The sequence below is a fragment of the Mandrillus leucophaeus genome, unplaced genomic scaffold, assembly GCF_000951045.1.
Source record: "Mandrillus leucophaeus isolate KB7577 unplaced genomic scaffold, Mleu.le_1.0 Scaffold1081, whole genome shotgun sequence".
NCBI classification, from domain to species: Eukaryota; Metazoa; Chordata; class Mammalia; order Primates; family Cercopithecidae; genus Mandrillus; species Mandrillus leucophaeus.
The window spans coordinates 561470-582333 of record NW_012098999.1 but is presented as its reverse complement, the minus strand read 5'-3'; the positions used below and the strand labels follow the sequence as shown (position 1 = coordinate 582333).

Sequence of the window (20864 nt, the reverse complement as noted above, 5' to 3'; positions counted from 1 at the left end):
AGACAAATATCACATATTCTCACTCATATGTGGGAGATATAAAAGTTGATCTCATGGAGGTGGAGAGAAAAATGATGAATACCAGAAGCTGAGAAGGGTGTTAGGGTGGGAGGGGGGTACGAAGAGAGGTTGGCTACAATGAGTACAACCATATATTTAGATAGAAAAAAATATTCAAATGTTAGATAGCAGAGTAGCAAATATGTAATAAAAACAGTGTATTTATATATTTCAAAACAGCTAAAAGACTTGAAATGTTCCCAACACATAGACATGATAACTCAATGTAATGTATACCCCAAATACTCTGACTTTAGAATTTCATACTCTATGCATGTAACAAAACATCACATATACCTCATAAGCATGTAAAATATTACGTATTAATAAAAATGTAAACAAAAAAAATAACATTTTTAAATATTTATTTTCCATTTAAGTCCCTTTTAATCTATAATGCCTGAGGCATGACAAGTAAGTCAAAAAATGATTAGCAACTTGCATTTATCTTTTAATATGTATGTTTTCATTTATTTTGTTTTGAAGGCAATATATTAGATATGTACATATACACATGGATAGAAATATATAAGACAACAGAGATTTATTATATGTATCTATAAAAATGCACCTATATGAACATTCTTTTATCATAACATCCTATGTTTTCAAATAGAGTACCTGGTTGAAGCCAATGTTTGAAGCTTTTTATGCACCTATTAATTTTTTATTTATTAAATTACCAAATGTTTTATATGAGAGAAAATGTACTATGTCAAACGAAAATTGATGCTAAAACATGTATAGACTAAAACAGCAAAATAATAAATAAATAGATCGTGTTTTCAAAGCAACATACCTATTACAAATTTGCTCAATGGAGTGCATTAGACATTAAAGTAGTTAAAATAGTAATTGGCACTTTAGCTTCTCTCTTCAGTGGATCTGAATTTCTACATCTCTTTCAGAATAATAAAGATTTTTTTATCTGCTTCCCATTTTGCATCATTCTCTGTATTTGCCTATTTTGTTACAGTTTCAACAAATAAATAATAAAGAAAAAGAGGTTGTTTAACAACATGTGTTCATAGAAGTAAACCATTGGTCATATCAATGTTAATGAATCCACCCAAGATAAAAATTCTGCATGTAAAGGAGAGTTAACACAGTGATGTAAAAACATTGAATTCTTCTTTATTGACCTAATCCAGAGAGTCTATTAGGAAATTGTGGGATCATAACTCTACTTAGGATTTGGAGGCAAATATTTTCTGGGCACAAGTACATTAGCTAGATGCTTTGATAGATACTATTTCTTTACAATGACTTCTAACCCTCAATCAAAAAACTATTGTTTCTCCATTTAAAAAGATGAAAGGTATTCTCTGGAGTTTATTAGTCCCTCCTGATACCTAGATAAATGTTATAACTTATTGCTGTATCCTCATTTATATTTTTTCCTATCCTCATTTATCTTAAACTAGCATTTTTTCTGTCACCTTGTCTGTCTGTACTACATTCTAGATGATTTTTTCATATCTATTTTTCAGTTCAGTACTTCTTTCTTTAGTTTTATTCTGTTGATTAACTCATTCGTCTAGTTTTTAATTTCAATGTTTACGTTAATTTATTTCTAACAATTATATTTGGTACTTTAAAAATCTGTTTGGAAATGTTAGTAATATCTAGTTTCTTGCTTATTAATTTAATTCCATGTTTTAATTCCCTAGGCAGTTCAGATAAAGTGTAAAATAAATATATGTCTGAATACTTACGGATCTAAATCTATGCTTAGCTGTTTCTGTGATGGTCTCATGGTGGTTGGATTCCTTGTGTGTTTGAACATCTGTTTTCTTTTTTTATTGTGAGCTCATATTTGGTTCAGTTTAAGGGCCTCAAATACAGGTAGTGAGATCCAAAGATAAACCCTAAGCCCACAGTAAGGTGTGGATGCTGAACTTGAGACTCCTTTTAATATAGACAGGACCTTGAGGTCAGTAGCACTCTCTTATCATAAACAAACACAACTTTACTCTGAAGAAAAGCACCTGTATTTTAGATGCATTTTAGAATTATTGCATTCTCTGTGAGCTCCTTGGGGACAGGAATAATATCTCTCATCATTACATTCTCAGTGCCTGAAATAACGTAGGGCACAGAAGACATTATTTATAAAAATAATTAATGGAAATCATAGTAAGAACTGGAATTATGATCCGGATAAAACTGTGCATGTGACAGCTCTTTTTGTTATCCTAACACTGCCACATGAAATGCTAATTAGATTTTTATAACATTCACTCTCATAATGAAATAACAAGATCAGGTCTGATCTATTGTCATCATTGAAACCATCTAAATTCCTCTGTTTATGATAATGTAAACAGTAAATACATTTATCTAACTATAATGCATCATAAGGAATTGTTAATACTTTTTAATTCTTTTTCCCAATGACTTATATAATGCAGTTATCTAAACAAATGCATCCAGAATGAATGAATGAATGTATTTATTCCTGCTTTGGAGAAATTCCTATTTGCACCTGATGTCGAGATTTATTATAGTTCTCAAACATCCTTATTTAGACAGACAGCATGAAAATCAGTAATAACACATACAACAGACTGGAAGTAACTGGAGTGTATTTCTCTTCCTTTAACCAAGAGCCATTTTAAAACAATAAATAAACCATGATGTATGTATGTAGGGGTGTGTGTGTGTATGTGTGTATATTTTTAATAAGGCTAAATTCTACAGGCAGCATTGGAGATTATATTGAATTAAAAGATATGAAATATGAGAGCTCAAATAATATAAACTTACTGCTAACTCTATATTAATAATCTCTTAGTCATATTTATACAACTGCTCTAATAACTTCATATGATGATATTAGTGTAGTGATAATGTGGTTTATATTCAGGATTAAGCTAATTGAAAATATAGTAATTTGAATACAAATGTACAAATATCAGTTTACTTGATTCTTCTCTATCATAAAATAGAATATTTTTAAATGACATTTTACTTCTTCTTTTTCCAAGACTTCCATAGTCACCCATCATTCTGGCAGGATTTGTTATGCACGGATATAATCTGCAATTACTATTAAGAAAAAATGTTATGTTCTGATCCAAAACAATCAAATCTATGATTCCTGCAACAAATCAAATAGCCTTAGTTGTATTATTTGTAATATTGTAATTTAGTTATCCTGGTTCTTTAAAATGTGTTTGTTGAGATAATAGCACTACTACATGTTGATTATTAAAATTATAGAATAATTATGTGTACCTTAGCCTTATGTCAAGGTATTTATACATCTATTTCTTTATTTCTCCAAAACAGACATAAAAATGGCCAGTAGATATATGAAAAATTGGTCAACATCAGTAATCACAAGGAAATGCAAATAATAACCACAGTGAAATACCACCTTTCACCTGCTAGTATGATTTCATCAAAAAACAAAAGATAATGAGTATTAGAAAGGATGTTGAGAAATTAGAAATTTGTACAGTGTTTTTCTATCATTTCAAATTTTATTATAGGTTAAAGGGTACATGTATAGGTTTGTTATATGAGTAAATCATGTGATTCTGAGGCTAGACGTCCCAGAGTATTGACACCCAGGCAGTAAGCATAGAACCCAACAGGTAACCACTCCCCTCCCTCGGTTCTCATCTTTACATTAATATGTATTCAATGCTTAGCTCCAACTTATAAGTGAAAATATGTGGTATTTGGTTTTGTGTTCTTGCATTTGATTGTTTAGGATAATTGGCCTCCAGCTCCATCCGTGCTACTGAAAAGGACATGATATTGTTCTTTTTATTTCTGTAATATTCCATGGTGTATATGTAGCACCTTTTCTTTATCCAATCCACTGTTGATGGGTAGCTAGGTTGATTCTGTATTTTTGCTTTTGTGAATAGCACTGAGATAAACATATGAGTGCACATGTATTTTTGATAGTTGGCTTTCAATCTTCTGTGTATACTTTTCTTTTTTTTCCTATTTCCTTCCTTGCTGCCTGCCTGCTTTTACTTCTGTCTTCTTGTTTTTTTGTGTGCTTCACCAGTATTTACATATTGTGAGTCCAACAATGCACAAAATTTAGTTTAGATTTAGTTTAGCTAGAATCTAATTATATTGTAGCATGAGGTTCCTTCATTGTATCTAATTTGATAGATTAAATAGAGCAAGAGCCAACTAAAGCATAGGTGGCTCTTATTATTTGCAGGTATGTTCTCTCAATACCTAGTTTATTGAGAGTTTTTAACATGAAGGGGTGTTGAATTTTATTGAAAGACTTTTCTGCCTCTGTTGAGATAATCATGTGTTGTTGACGTTTTATTTTCACACTAGCGTCTCACTTAGCAAATCATGTGCTTTTTGTCTTTAGTTCTGTTTATGTGATGAAACATATTTATTGATTTTCATATGTCGAACCAACCTTGTATCCACGGATGATGCCTACTCGATCATGACGGAGTAGGTTTTTGATATACTGCTTGATTCAGTTTGCCAGTATTTTGTTAAGAATGTTTGTATTGATGTTTATCAAGGATATCGGCTTGAGGTTTTCTCTTTTTGAAAACTCTGCAAGGTTTTGGTATCAGGTTTTGGTGTTAAGTTTTGGTATCATAGAATGAGTTGGGAAATAAGGATTTGGAGAAACTAGAACCTTGTACACTTTTAGTTGCAATATAAAATTGTGCAGTCACTCAATGTGGAAAACAGTATGGTAGTTCCTCAAAATATATTTTTAAAACATAAAATAGCCATATGATCCAGCTTTCCACTTCCATGTATAAAACCAAAAGTATTAAAAGCAGGAACCTGGACTGATATTTGTACACCAACATTAATACCAGTATTATGCACAATAACAAATACATGGAAATAACCCAAATGCCAATTTATGGATGAAATAGATAAATAAAATGTGGTATATAATACAATAAACTATTATTCAGCCTTTAAAAAGACAGAAATCTTGTCATATGTGACAAGATGGATGAACCTGGTGGACATTTGGCTAAATGAAAAAAGCCAGTCACACAAGGACAAACACTACATGATTCCACATATATTAGTTATGTAAAATAGTCAAATTCATAGAAACAGAGAGTGAATAGTGGTTGCCAGGGGCTGTGGAGAGAGAGAAATGGAGAGTTGCTGTTCAACTGGTATAAAGTTTCAGTTATGTATAAAGTTTCAGTTATGCAAAACGAATAAGTTCAAGAGATCTGCTGTACAGCATTATACCTACAGTCAACAATAGTCTACTGAGCACTTAAAAATGCATAAGATGGTAGGTCTCATATTAAGCATATTAAGTTTTTACAACGAAGAATAATAATAGAAATATAATTTACTTAGAAAAAGCAATGTAATGAATTGTACTAATAAAGTACAAAAACCACAGCATCATCTTGATAGATACAGAAAAAGAATGTGACAAAATACAACGTGTTTTCAAAGTAAATACACAAAACAAACTAAGCATAGATGAAAACTTCCTCAATCTGATAGGAGACATCTATAAAAAGCTCACTAATCACATCATATTTAATGGTAAAAACTGAAAGCTTTCCTCTTAATATCGGAAATAAGACAAGGATATTCACTCTCACCATGTCTACTCAACATTGTTATCACAGTCTCTAGCCACAGAATTAGGCAATAAATGGAAATAAAAGGCATATAGATTGGAAAAGACAGATAAAACTATCTCAATTTGTAGATGGTATGATCTTATATAGAGAAAATTCTTAAAGAAACTACAGAAAAAAATTGTAAACAATCTATATAAAAACCTTTAAAGCTAAAAAATTAATACATTTGAAGAATATAAGAATATAGGAAAAATAATTATATTTCTATACAGAGCAGTGAACAATCTGAAATTAAAATTAACAAAACAATTTCACTTATAAATAAATTTGAAAACATTTAAAAACAAAATATAGGCATACTCTGTTCTTTGCACTTTACAAATACTATATTTTTACCAACTAAAAGTTTGTGGTAACCTCATATTGAACAAGTCTATTGGTGTTATTTTTCCAATAGCACTTGTTCACTTTTTGTCTCTGTGTCACGTATTGGCAATTCCCATGAAATTTCAAACTTTTAATTATTATTATAACTGTTATGGTGGTCTATTATCAGTGATGTTTGATGTTACTATTATAATTGTTTTGGGACTCCATGCACTGTTCCTATATACAATGGTAAATGCAACTGATAAATGCTTTGTATGTTCTGACTGCTTCACTGACCTGTTGTCCCCTCATTTCTCTTCCTCTGCTCAGGTCTTCTATTCCCTGAGATACAACAATATTGAAATTATGTCAACTACGAATCCTCCAATGGCCTCTAAGTGTTCAAGTAAGAGGAATAGTCACATGTATCTCACTTTAAATCAAATCTAGAAATGATTAAGCTTGGTAAGGAAGGTATGTCAAAAGCCAAGATAGGCTGAAAGCTAGGCCTCTTGCACCAAACAGGTAGCCAAGTTGTGAATGCAAAGGAAAATTTCTTGAAATACATTAAGAGTGCTACTCCAGTGAAAACACAAATGACAAGAAAGTGAGGTAGCCTTATTCTTGATATGGAGAAAGTTGTAATTATCTGGATGGAAGATCAAACAAGTCACAACATTTCTTTAATCCAAATCCTAATCCAGAGCAAGGTCCTACCTCTCTTTAATTCCTTGTAGACTGAGAAAGGTGAAGAAACTGCAGAAGAAAAGTTAGAATCTGACAAATGTGGGTTTATGAGGTTTAAGTAAAAGAACAATCTCCTTAACATAAAAGTGCAAGGTGAAGCAGCAAGTGTGGATGTAGAAGCTGCAGCAAGTTATCCAGAAAATCTAACTAAGATCATTGACAAAGGTGGCTACACTAAATAATAGATTTTCAATGTAGACAAAACAGCCTTATATTAGAAGAAGATGCCATCTAGGACTATCATAGCTAGAGAAGAGAAGTCATACCTGGCTTCAAAGCTTCAAAGGACAGGCTAACTCTCCTGTTAGGGGATAATGCAGTTGGTGACTATAAGTTCAAGCCAATGCACATTTTCCATTACAAAAAAATAAAAAAATAAAAAAAAAACTGTAGTTTTTAAGAGTTATGCCAAATTCTACTCTGTCTCTGCTTTATAGATGGAACCATGAAGCCTGGATAATGGCACGTCTATTTACAGCACGCTTTGCTGAACATTTTAAGCCCACTATTGAGACCTATGGCTCAAAAAGAAAAGATTCCTTGCAAAATATTACTGCTCACTGCAAACGAATCTAGTTACCCGAGAGCTCTGTAAAAAGAAATTCAGTTTTCATGCCTGCTAACACAACATACATTCTGCAGACTATGTAACGTGGAGTCATTGTTTGACTTTTGGGTTTCATTATTTAAGAAAGGCATTTGACAAAGCTAAAGCTTCCATATATAAAGATTACTCTAATGGATCTAAGCAACATAAATTGAAAACTTTCTGAAAAGGATTCATCGTACTAAATGTTATTACAAACATTTGATTCATGGAAGGAGGTCAAAAGCCAACATTAACAAGAGTTTGGAAGCAGTTTATTTCAACCCTCGTGGATGACTTTGAGGGACTCAAGACTTCAGTAGAGGAAATCACTGCACATGTGAAAATAGCAAAAGCACTAGAATTAGAAGTAAAATCTGAATATATGACTGAATTGCTACAATCTAATACCTGAATGGATGAAGAGTTTTTTGTTTTTTTATGGATGAACAAAGAACATGGTTTATTGAGACGGAATATACTCCTGATAAAAATGTTGTGAACACTGTTGAAATGACAACAAAGTATTTAGAATATTACATAAACTTAGTTGGTAAAGAAGTGGTAGAGTTTAAGAGAGTTGTCTCAAGTTTTGAAAAAAAATTACTGTAGGTAAGATGCCTTCAAACAGCATCGCATGCTACAGAGAAATCTTTCATAAAGGAAAAGTCAGTTGATGTGGCAAACTTCATTGTTGTCTTACATTAAGGGATTTCCACAGCCACCCCAACCTTCAGTGACCACCACCCTGATCTGTCAGCAGCCATCAACATCAAGGGAAGGCCCTCCACCAGTAAAAAGATTATGACCTGGTGAAGGCTTGGATGATCATTACCATTATTTTAGCAATGAAGTATTTTCAAAATAAGGTATGTATACTATTTTTTAGAGTTAATGGCATCACACAGTTAACAGACTACAGTATTGTGTAAATGTAACTTTTACATGCACTGAGAAATCAAACAATTTGTGTGACTTGCTTTATTGCAATATAGGATTTATTGTGGTGGTCAGGAACCAAACACATGATATCTCTGGGGTATGACTGTGCTGAGGAGTAAACTTTAAAGAAGTGCAAAATGTATAGTTTGAAAACGACGAAATATTGCTGGAAGAAATTAAAGAGAACCTAAATAATAGAAAAATATCTTGTTTTCACAGATCAAAATAATTAATACTGCTTATATGGCAACACTAGCCAAATGTATCTACAGTTTCAATATAATCCTTGCAGTAATTCCAGTTGATATTTTATCAGAAACTGATCTAAAAATTCTCATAGAAACACAAAAGATCAAGAAGACCCAAAGCAATTCTGAATAAAATAATAAAAAGACTCATACGTCTTTATTTTAAAACTTATTACAAATCTATAGTAATCAAGATAGTATGATACTAGCAAAAGAATAGACATGTAGATAATTGAACAGAATTGAGAGTCTAGAAATCAATGCTTAGTTTTACAGAGAAGTGATTTTTGATGAGGGTGCCTACTTAATTCAATGTGGAAATGTTTAAAACAGTGCTAGGATAATCGAATATTCAAATGCAAGATAGTGAAGTTGGTCCCCTATTTAACACAACAAAAATTAACTCAAAGTGGAGTACAGATCTAAGTGTAAGAGCAAAGCGTTCTTAGATACAACACCAAAAGCACATGTGTCAAAAAAAAAATAGATAAATTGATCTTTATGAAAATTAATAACCTGTCTGTCAAAGGATACTATGAAAACAGTAAAAAGATAACCCAAAAAATGGGATAAAATATTTATAAGTCATATGTCTGATAAAGAGATTGTATCCATAATATAAAATGAACTCCTACAACTTAAAAACAAATGAGAAATTAAATTAAGGAATGAAAATGCCCAATTAAAAAATGGACAAAGGATTTAAATAGATATTTGTCCAAAGAAGATATATAAATAGCCAATAAACACAGGAATAGATGCTCAAAATGATTATTCATCTGCGAATACAAATCAAAGCCAAAATGAGATAATACATCGCAAACATTAGTCCAGCTATAATCAAAATCACAGAAAATAGTAAGTGTTGGAGAGAGTGGGGAGAAATTAAAACCTTCATATATTGCTGGTAGGAAATGTAAACGGCTGCATCCACTTCATTAAAAAGTGGACGGAGGACATGAACAGACTTCAAAAGAAGGCATACATACAGCCAGCAACATACAAAAAATATTCAATATAATTGATCATTAGAGAAATGCAAACCAAAACCACTATGAGATACCATCTCACACCAATCAGAATGGGTATCATTAAAAAGTCAATAAACAACAGATGGTGGCAAGGTTGTGGAGAAAAAGGAATGCTTATACACTGGTGGTGTAAACTAGTTCAGCCACTGGGGGAAGGAGTTTGGCGATTTCTCAAAGAACTTAAAATAGAACCACCAATTGAGCCAGCAATTCCATTATTGGATATATACCCAAAGGAATATAAATCATTCTAAATAATGCACGCATATGTTCATTGTGGCACTGTTCACAAGACCAAAGACGTTAAATAAACCTAAATGCCCATTAAAAACGTGGTACATATACACCATGGAATATTATGCAGTCATAAAAAAGGACAGGATGATGTCCTTTGCAGCAACATGGATGGGGCTGGAGGCTAAGAGAGAGAACTAATGTAGGAACAGAAAACAAAATACTGCATGTTTTCACTTATAAGTGGAAGATAAATATTGAGAATACATAGAAACAAAGAAGAGAACCAAAGACAATGGGGCCTACTTGAGGGTGGAGGTTGGGAAGAGGGAGAGGATTGAAAAACTACATGTCAGATACGATGCTTATTACCTGGGTGACAAAATAATCTGTACACCAAGCCCAAGTGACACAGAATTTATGTATACAACAAACCTGCACATGTACCTCTGAACTTAAAAGTTAAAAAAGAAATATGACAATGCTTTTATTCAAGGTGAAACATAATATATATATTATTGTGATAAAAGGACGTTAAAACTATTAGCTGTGCATCTGTAGGCTCTGAGTTAACATGTAACATTTCAATGGGCTAAATTCTTGGGCTGGGTGGTGAATTTATTGTTCAACTATTTCTGTAGCATATCAGACTTGATTAATCAGAGTGCTTGGGGCATTTTACACATAGAGAGTTTTCTATTGAAAACATTTACTTCCCAGTGCAAAATATCACAAAAACCCTATTCCCAATAGCAGTTTGAGAGATAAGTGGCTGCCAGAGGAAGGGGATTTTACTCTGTGCCTTTATTTCCATGCAGGTAAACTAGAGTGAATAGTCATAATTGCTGTACTCTAAAGAATCCCAGAACTGACTGTTAAAGACCACATCACACAATGTCATAACGTGATTAATTTGGTCAATTTATTTGACAAAGTCTGTGAAAAAATAAAATCAAAAGCCTTATTTGACTGATCAGTCAGTTTATTCAAAATACTTGATTCAAAACTAAAATCACAATATTGGGCACAGTCAAAATGGATATCAATGCCGTGAAAGCTCAGGTCATACAGACTTTGAGACATGTATTATAATGTCATCCAGTTTTACCAGATACAGTAAGGGTGGGCTACATGAATAGTCTAAAGGTATGTCTTTATGTTCTGAAAATTCCTTCATAATAGCAAAGCTGGCATTTTATAATTTTCAGAGCTATAAATCATTTTTAAAATCATGATGATACTCAAAGCAGATGTGAAAACATATGTTTGCCACAGTTGTATAAACTGCTTATTTGTCACAGTTAATAAATGTTGACACTTCTACTTTAACTCATTCCCTTTTAATAACTAAACTCTATTTCAGGAAAATATGTTTTTTTCTTACCATCACAAATATAACTGGAAGGACTTGACATAGAGAATCCCATTTTTTAAAAAAACCTTTCCACTATAACTGGGGTGCAGTTTCATATGCCACTCTTGCTTATTAACGTCCTCATCAGGATATGTGACCAACTTATTTGATTTAAACAAGTAAAATTCTGCCATTCCACAGCAAGAACTTCAGAAATACCAGTGCATGCTACTATATATTTTATGAAAATCAGTTACTGTGCACCTGTAATAATGCTCCAGCTGATTTTTCATAGGCCACAATAGTGTACACTTGCATGCTGCAGTACACAGGACAGTCCCAAATGCCATATTGACTGATGGGGTTTGCAACTCTGATTGTATTATAGGCATCACGTACAGCTTGGGACTTTCCTAGCAAAGCTGCTTTACTACCAAGATGTCCTTTAAATAGTAATGAGATGGTGGGAAAAAAAGTTTCGGGAACAAATTCTTGCTGGGTTATAAACGAAGTTTCATCTATAACTAGACTTTCATTACCTGTGCAAGAGTTTGGGTAGTTTAATATCATGAACCTGACTTTCATTCTGACAACTAATCCAAAATCAGTCATTTGCATTTTGGAGCCCCAGAGGGTATAGCCTTTCACTGTCAGGCTAAGAAAAGACAAAACATGTGGCTAGGAAATCAACCATAGATCAATGAAATTAAAATCATACATTATTTCAAATTCCAACTAAAATGCTCATCTAGTAATTATGAAGCACATTCAGTTTACAGAAAAGAGAAAATATTCTTCATTAACTCTCCAGTTCATGAAGTATTTTTTTTCTATATATTATGGGCACCTTTAGTAGATAGAAAAATTTACCCTGTGGTGAAGTACAAATAAACTATCGGATGACCTGAGAAATTATATGTTAGCTACTGTATAACTCATGGTGACAGCAATAATGTATCATCTATGCCATATGATTATGTATTTTCCTTTTCTCTTACCCTTTCAGCCTTATAAACAAAGTTGTACTCAGCTTTCATATTAGGAGAGCATCACTTTAAAATTCTTTATCTTCCTTGAACAGCTCTCCTAAGACAAAACTGGATACTATGCCGAGGTGATACATGTACCTCAGCTGATCAAAAGGCAGGTTGAGATAATATGTATCAGTATTCCAGGTAAATACCTGATGGGCTAACTTGCTAAGCTTTCATCTGAAATGTCCAAATTAGTATATATTTTAAAAATCACTTTCAAGGATTGACAGAAGCAGCTCCCCTGTGTGACAGCAACTCAGTTTTGTCAAATATAACCGTCAACTACAACCAGCAAATGGCGAATCATTTAAACATAGTTAAAAAAGTAAACATATAATACAAAGGACGTCAGGTGTCTCTGAACTGGCATAGTAAGAAGGCTTAAGATAAAGTTTCCAACCACATGCACAGATAAATTTCAGGTGGATATGTAATGTATAACCTTCCAAATAAACAAGCTTCAGATAAACATCATGTTTTCTACTATTAAAATAACTTATCCAAAGTTAGTATGAATCTATTCTTACTAAGGGAAATGTGGATGCAGTATACAGCACATGGGTGTTAACTGAGTTAGTATCTGATTATTATATGTGTATCAAATAAGCAAAAATCATTTTACCTTTATTATGTTTTTGGAATTTTTTGATGGTTAGTCCATTATCCTGAACCACAGTAAGTCCCTCTCTATTGCTGGGCATCATAACTATAAATAAGAGATGTAACTGAATAGTTTTCTATGTAAATACCCAGAAAAAAGGGCAGAAAACATCACACAAATGGCTAATATAATCTAATAACAACTAACATAAGTTTTATGTACTTCTATTTCTAAAACAGTAGAAAGATTTTTTTGTTGGTCTGAAGATCATATAATGAAAAAATCAGTAAGCTGCTTGATCGTGTGAGTTCTAAAGTATAATTAGTACATAAACATATATACATATGAACTTGTTAAACAGAGCAAGATTGAGAGATAATATAACTTTCTGGAAATTATTATGATTCTTTATAAAACATATTGAAAGAGAAAAACTGTTAATTTTCAGAGTTTATAATTTAATTCTCTTTAGTCATATTTTATTCGAACATTATACAGCCCTATTAATAAAATATGGTAAGTGTAAATGTAATATGTAAAAATTCTCAAGCCTTTTTATTTATTTATAGACAATCTTGGTATCATTGTTAGACAACTGTGGAATGTGCATATAGAGCCTAATTACTGCCAGTGTAATTAGAAGTAAACTATACTGTCAACATTTTTTTCTAGGATATTACATTGCTTTGGATATGTTTGATTTTACTTCTAAGTATAAGTTGCCCATTCTTTTATGATATATCTATTACCAAGTATATTTCCCTATGTGCTCTGCTTTTTAGTCAGCACTCAATAAATAATTATCTCTCTATATCCCTTTCCCCTTTTTGTCTCCTTCTTCCCACTCTCATCAATATGAATGGTATCCCAACAGAAGAATGTGTCCTTTTGCTTCTTGATTCATTAGTGGTCACTCATTTGTAGACTCTCGTTCTTTCTAAGACTTTCTTGAATCAGTTGTACACAATGTTGTAACAACCAGGTAGTCTATGTCAGAGAAAAGAGTAAAGCTAGAAGACGTCTATCAGGTCTTCCAGGAATTAAACTTACTCTCTGAGAGACATTAGCCTCAAGCTCTGATCTACTGGTTCTTAACCCTGGCTGAACATAAGAATCTACGGAAGAAATGCTGAAAAGCAAAACAAAATACTGCTGCCCAGGCTCCATTCCAGACCAAGTGAATCAAACTCTGAGCATGTGGCCTCAGCATCCATATTAATAAAAACTCCATAGGTGATTATATTTGGGAGCCAGATGTGAGAAACACTATGCTCACCATGAAGCTAAAGAGCTCCAAAAAACATATAATACTGACAAGCTAAGTGAGTTTTGGATTAATTTCCCCAAGGGATAGTCTTCATCCTTCTGAAATCTAAAACCTTCCTTAATCTCCCAAATTTCTCTTCCCCCAAGAAAATACATTATTTTGGAAAGGCTGAAAGCAATAGCTATTATGAGCTGTAAACATTCACAGTTCACTTAAAGAACTTCCCCCCTTTAAGACTAAAGGGATAGCAAAAATCATTTTGTCAAAAGGAAATGGGTACATAGGAGATTGGACTGTGTAGGTACAGAAGATTAATGAAGATTTTACCTAACTCAATTGATCGGTAATTACTATACACTAAATGAGAATTTGTTACAGCTGGATGTACCTGTCGACTTCTATATACCTGAGTAGAATTAGATAGCAGGAAATGATAAGTAATCAAAGTCAAGTCACACAGAGAAGAGTAATTTTTATCACCCACACTTCCTTGGCACTTTTTTCACATAATGTTTCATTTCACCTCTCAATAATCCAGCGCATTAGACAGGATGATAAGGTTTTTTTCCATATAATAAGTAAAGAAACTCATCGTGGTTAAGTGGCATACACAAGATGTTATAGCTAGTTAGTGCCAGACCTATAGCTAGACTAAAGTTCCCAATATGCCACATCACAACCAATTTCTGGAATAGTGTCTATGGTGTAAGGCTTCTGAGACAACAAAATATATATAACCATGGGGGAAATCATGTTAAATATTTGTGATCTAAGTTGTTGAGATTGTGGCAAATCTTATATTGATTCACTTTTTTTCACTCTTAAAAGGGGAACTGCCTAAAGGATATTTCAACTTCCCTTATTCAAAAAGATGTTGTGACTGTGTCAGGTATATTGTATCACATATAGAACTCACATATACTCTACAAACAGTTCATCATATTAATTCCATGAGATTGAATGATACAGTAAAGGAAGATCTTTGCAGAGAACAAATTTCTAATAATGTAAGTTTCATTTTGTTGGTCATATTGTTTCAGCAATTACAAATGACCAACTTTCAAAAAGCTATTTATATTAAAGAGGTGTCAGCTTCCCCAGCTTTTCCCTCTCCTCTATTTTTCCTAACAACTAATTTCCTGAAACAATATTTTTCAATTACCTGTTTCCGAAAAGTTACTCACCCATTCTTTCCAAGTGATGATCCATCTGAGAGGGAGAACTGGACACACTGCTGCTGGAGTGGGAAGAGGTCTGGCTCCCAGGACGATGATTCTCTTCCAGAGAAGGAGCAGGAGAAGAACTCTCTGGGATCCGCTCCTGACACAAAAGGAAACACAAAAGGAAATGTCATCTATGCGCCAAGTTTTTATGTTGGTTGAGTCCATACATTTGAAATGCTAACCTCTCACTTATTGTGAAAGTGTACTCATCTACTATAATTCGTCTTACAAACATATCTCTTTTTTTAATTATACTTTAAGTTCTAGGGTACATGTGCACAATGTGCAGGTTTGTTACATATGTATACATGAGCCATGTTGCTGTGCTGCACCCACCAACTCGTCATTTACATTAGGTATATCTCCTAATGCTATCCCTCCCCCCTCCCCCCTCCCCACAATAGGACCCGGTGTGTGATGTTCCTCTTCACGTTTCAAAAAATATATCTTTAAACAAAAATATATTTTTGATTCTTGTGAAATTAATAAAATATCATGAGGGCTAAATTATGGAAAAAGACAAAAAAGCATATGGTAAAGGGTCAAGAAAAGTTAATTTCCATGTGCTCTCCTAAAAACTTCATAAATGATTAATAGTGTAGGTGTGTTTTGAAGGTTATTGTTATTGTAACTTCTAGGTTGATGTAAAGTTCATAGCAAGGCCTGAAGGGTGATACTCCTATCTCATTAAGAAGGAGAACTCCCAAATGTAAAGACTTGAGAGCCCTGGAATAAAACTCACAAATCGTGGCCCCTGGTACAAGTTGAGCTTTTCTGTGTGGACAAAATTTATGCAAATAATATACTTGTATATTAGACACTTGTAACCTCTCAGACCTTAATAACTTATGTTGAATTCTGCCAACAAAATATTTTAATAGCCTGGGCATGGTGGCTCATGCATGTAATCTCAGCACTTTGGGAAGCCGAGGAGGGTGGATCACCTGAGGTCAGGAGTTCAAGACCAGTCTGAGCAAAATGGTGAAACCCCATCTCTACTGAAAATACAAAAATCAGCCAGGCATGGTGGCAGGCACCTGTCATCCCAGATATTCGAGAGGCTGAAGCAGAAGAATCCCTTGAACCCAGGAGGCGGACATTGCAGTGAGCCAAAGTCGTACCACTGCACTCCAGTCTGGGCAAAAAGAGCAAAACTCCATCTCAAAAAAGTATATATATTTTAATAGTCACAGTACATGATTATTTTTTTCAAACCTAACGCTACTATCTATCAAGGTCACTTCTTCTAGTATTCCATAGATTTTTTGTAGCTTTCAGTAATGAATTTTAATAAAATATTTTTGCATACTTCTTCAGTAATTATTATGGCTCTCAAGACTTCTGATTATTAAAATTGCTATAAAACACTGAAGCTATTCACTGTGTTTATGCATCACAAATTGATGAATAAATCGAAATCATTAAGTTAATTTGATCAATAAAAGAACCAAATTGCAGTGCTTATGCACATATTCAATAAATGTGACTGGGTGATAGACATGCTGGGACAGAGAATGTTCTATAAAATATTTAATTCATCCATAATAAATTTCTTCAATTAAATGTTGTGGCTAATTATCTGTAATCACATCATTATTCTAATCACCATAACATTAAGAAATAATTTGTCAAATATGTGCTTGTACATTTCCACATTGATTTTGCATGAGAAGCCCAAATAATCCCCCTAAAAACTGTTTGTTTAATGCAAAAGTAATAGCATGAGAGTTAAAATTTATTATTTCATTAGTAGTAGTTAACCTTATCCAATGTCTGGCATTGCAGTAGGCACAATGATGCCACCTCCCCAACTTAAAATCTCCAATCCACATCTTAATCCTAAGAACCTGTGAATTTGTTACTTCACATGGCCAAAGGGACTTTGCAGATGCAATTGAGAATTGTGGAATAGGGAGATTATACTGGATTATCTTAGTGGACCCAATCTAATCACCAGGATTCTAAACTGTGGAAGACACAGGCAGAAAAGAAGGGTCAGAAGGAGAAATGATTGCAGAGGAATTGTCACAGAGATGCAACATGGCTGGCTTTGAAGATGGAAGAAGGGAGCCATGAGCAAAGAAATGTGAGTGGCCTTTAACAATAAACACTGGGCATTTCTAGAGGGGGAGAGAGGGAAAGGGGAAGGGCTGAAAAACTACCTATTAGACACTATAGACACTACCTAGGTGACGGGGCCATTAGTACTCTAAACCTCACCATCACATAATATATCCATGTAAAAAACCTGCACAGGTATCCCGTATATTTAAAAGAAAAGTTGAAATTATTTTAAAAGAAGAAAAGAAAATAGATAACAGATTCTTCTCTGGAGCCTATAGAAAGAAATGCAGCACACCTTGATCACACCTTGCTTTTAGCCTAGTGAAACTCATGTCCAACTTCTGACCTACAGAACCCCAAGATAATAAATTTGCACTGTGCTAAACCACTAAATTTGTGGCAATTTGTTATAGCAACAATAGAACACTAATACGGTCATCAATGTAGTATGCATATTTTTAAATTTTGCTTTACATTATTGCTTAGCATTTCATTAACACCCAATAACTTTAGTGAAATGAATAGACTTTGAGTATATTACCTGTAGTTTATACTAATTAAATACCAACAATTTTAAATGTATATTACATGTTAAGGACTTTATAGCTGTTGTCATGCCTCCAAAACAATGTTTCCAAACAGAGTAGAATACTGATACATTTCTCTTATATTTAGTATGCAGGAAAATATCTGCTTGTCACATAATGTCCGCCAGGAAAAATAAAAAGAAATATAGAAGCAAAGCAGAAGAAAAGAATCAAGTTTTTTCCCCTAATAATTCTATTCACATTTTGGAGGGATGGTACGGGTACTGAAAGCAATATCCATACAGCCCTTCTATCATACGTTTTCAATTTTGAAAAATAAACTTGTAGTTTATCAGTTGTGAAATTCAACTTAAACTATAATGCTTTAAAATATATTATTTAAATAGTACGTGTGTGCGTGTGTGTGTGTGCGCGTGTGTGTACACGCGCACACACACACCAGTGAAAGGAATTTAATATATGTGGCCTTTTTTTTTTTTGTCTTTCATCATTGTGTCTCACTGATTCCACGCCAAAATATGTGCAAAAACTGCAGAACATTTGCTATTTGTGTTTGAATTCCAACACTGAAAATGTGCTTTAAATATGTGTAATTCAATGAACTATATTTATCTCTAATGGACCTCTGAATGAATGGAGAGGGACAAAGTGCAGCAGTTATTGTGAAAAAATAAAACTGACAAAAGGAAAATCACTGTGTAATAGCAAACTGGCATCACATATACAGCAATGTATGCTGCTGTAATAAAAATAAACAATTTTTGAGTGATCCATGCAGTTTCATGGTTTAATAAACAAGAGAATCCAACTGACAGTGATACTTGGCCTTGCTCACTCTCCCTAATAAAAGCTGAATGCTCATTATGAATACATAAAAATCATAAGCGCACCTATATGAATAGAAAATATCATGAATGCTAACAAAAATGAAATTGATATTAACTCATTAAGAAAAAATAGTGGATTCCTCTAACATATTTAAAATTAGCATAGGATCAAACAATATAAACTCCAATAATTTACACTGAAACTCCTTCTTTGCATTTTCAGCAGCATCTTACGTGAAACAATGAAGTAACTTTGAGAACATAATTTAGAAGGTGACTATTAAGAGTGACAGTAATATTTTGCATGAAGCAAAATTTCTCCTTTAAGATTTTGTAGCCTGTACTTACCAAATTCGATCAAGGTTCAGTCCGTTATTTTTCTAAGGCAGCACAGAAGTCAGACTTTTTACACCACGCAAACCTTGTTATGTGAATGCAGTGTTTTATATTGATTAAGAATTAGGTGTTGTGTTTTTTTTAATCTCTGTGGAAGTGGAATGTTTAAGTTCTCCTAAAATAATGAATAATTATATGAACAATTTCTTCTTTGCAAGTAAACAGATCCATTTCTTAGCCCTATAATAAGTATGCATCTATTTAGCTACTTAACTGCAATATGCTTTGGTTCATTAGGTGGCTACTGTTGTGTCTCAGCCTAGTTAAAATTTCACAGCAAGTTAATCTGTTTTATTACAAATGAGAACACAAGCGATAATGTTTTCACCATTTGCCAAATACGGGGTTAACAGTATTTGCAACAAATCAATAAGTACATTTAAAAAAGAAACTTGCAAATCTAAAACCCCAATCATTTTTACTCATTGATAAGTTCATTTACATGGCATTTATGACTTTTACAACCCTGTTACTTTTCGCATATTTAATTTATGCTCCATCGAAAACAACTGTGGCTCCTATGAACCACAGAAGTCTTCTCCAAATCCAAAGTAGCAAAGGACAGAGATTTCCAAAATGTATATATTCTCACAATTCCTATTTTTCCCGGTAATTAGTAATACTATCTTCAATAATAACTCAGATTCTGATGTGTACTTACATAGTTCAAGGACTTTGCTTAAAAAGAATAAGTTGTTATAGAAAATGTTATTAATTAGTACATATAATCCCTTCTTCTACTATACCAGTTCCTTTTCTTTAGAGGTATATCACAAATGGTTAAAAATGATGCCCATTATATCAAAGTATTTGAAAGTACATTTGAACCTTCATAAAGGATGGGACAATGTTTAGAAAACGGAGTTTTTTATCACAGTCAATTTGGCTTAGGATTCAGTTTATTGGCACTAAAGTATCAACTCTGACCATGTTCATAGAGGTCATTTATTTCATTTCAATATATTGTTTTGCATTCTTGGAAATATGGAAGTATACACAGAATTTACGAAGTATTAACACATTTGTGTTAAGTATCTCTACCATGTGGTAATATGTATGTGCACATGTTCCATTGCCTTTTAAAAACAACTGTGTCAACGTTGAATTGCCTCTGATATTTTATTATATTGATTTCTTTCAATAATTCAGTAGAATTATGTAATATATGTCTTATTTTTATTTAGTTTGACTTCAACTCTCATTGTAATTACTCTTCCAAATGTTAATCTATTAATGAGTTCCTCAAGGATTTAATGGCATTTTGCTGCTGAAGAGTGGCTTTTGGAAGTTTATTTGAATGCTGAATATTTTATTCATGTATTCGTCTTGATATTTCACATTTAATTGATATGCTTCTTCTGTGTTGTCACCAGAGTTCTGCAGAAACAGAACAGATTGTAACTTGAAAGACTTTAATAATAAAACCAGAGATGGTAAAATAAAAATTTGCTCTTTGTTATTACCAACTTGGCTTACCACTAAATAGGGGGAGTAATTTGATGCCCAAAGTTGGTTTATCTAAAAACCTTTGGAAGCATGACACTTTATGGATGTTTATGAAACAAGTCAAGAATTGGTCTGTGTTCTACAATCAGCAATTTACCATTGAATTTAAATTAACAATGATGAATATAGCGAAGTTTTCATAAACTTAAAAAATGGAAAAAGGGCTCTTGAGGTTAAAAAGGAAAAATTATGCAATTTAGTAATTGTTAAACTCCCTATTCCAGGGTAGAAGCTATCACAACATACATATTTCATTAGTCTAT

General features: G+C 33.0%; 1 protein-coding gene across 2 annotated transcripts in view; it reads right to left on the bottom strand.

The window, feature by feature from the left end:
- The window catches only part of LOC105544577 (dachshund homolog 2), a 311959-nt gene that overhangs the window by 82457 nt on the left and 208638 nt on the right, over positions 1 to 20864 (bottom strand). For both annotated transcript variants that reach the window (XM_011987135.1, XM_011987142.1), the window contains exon 5: positions 15222 to 15357. In XM_011987135.1, the coding sequence (XP_011842525.1) occupies positions 15222 to 15357 (136 nt within the window). The remainder of the gene's footprint in view (positions 1 to 15221; positions 15358 to 20864) is intronic.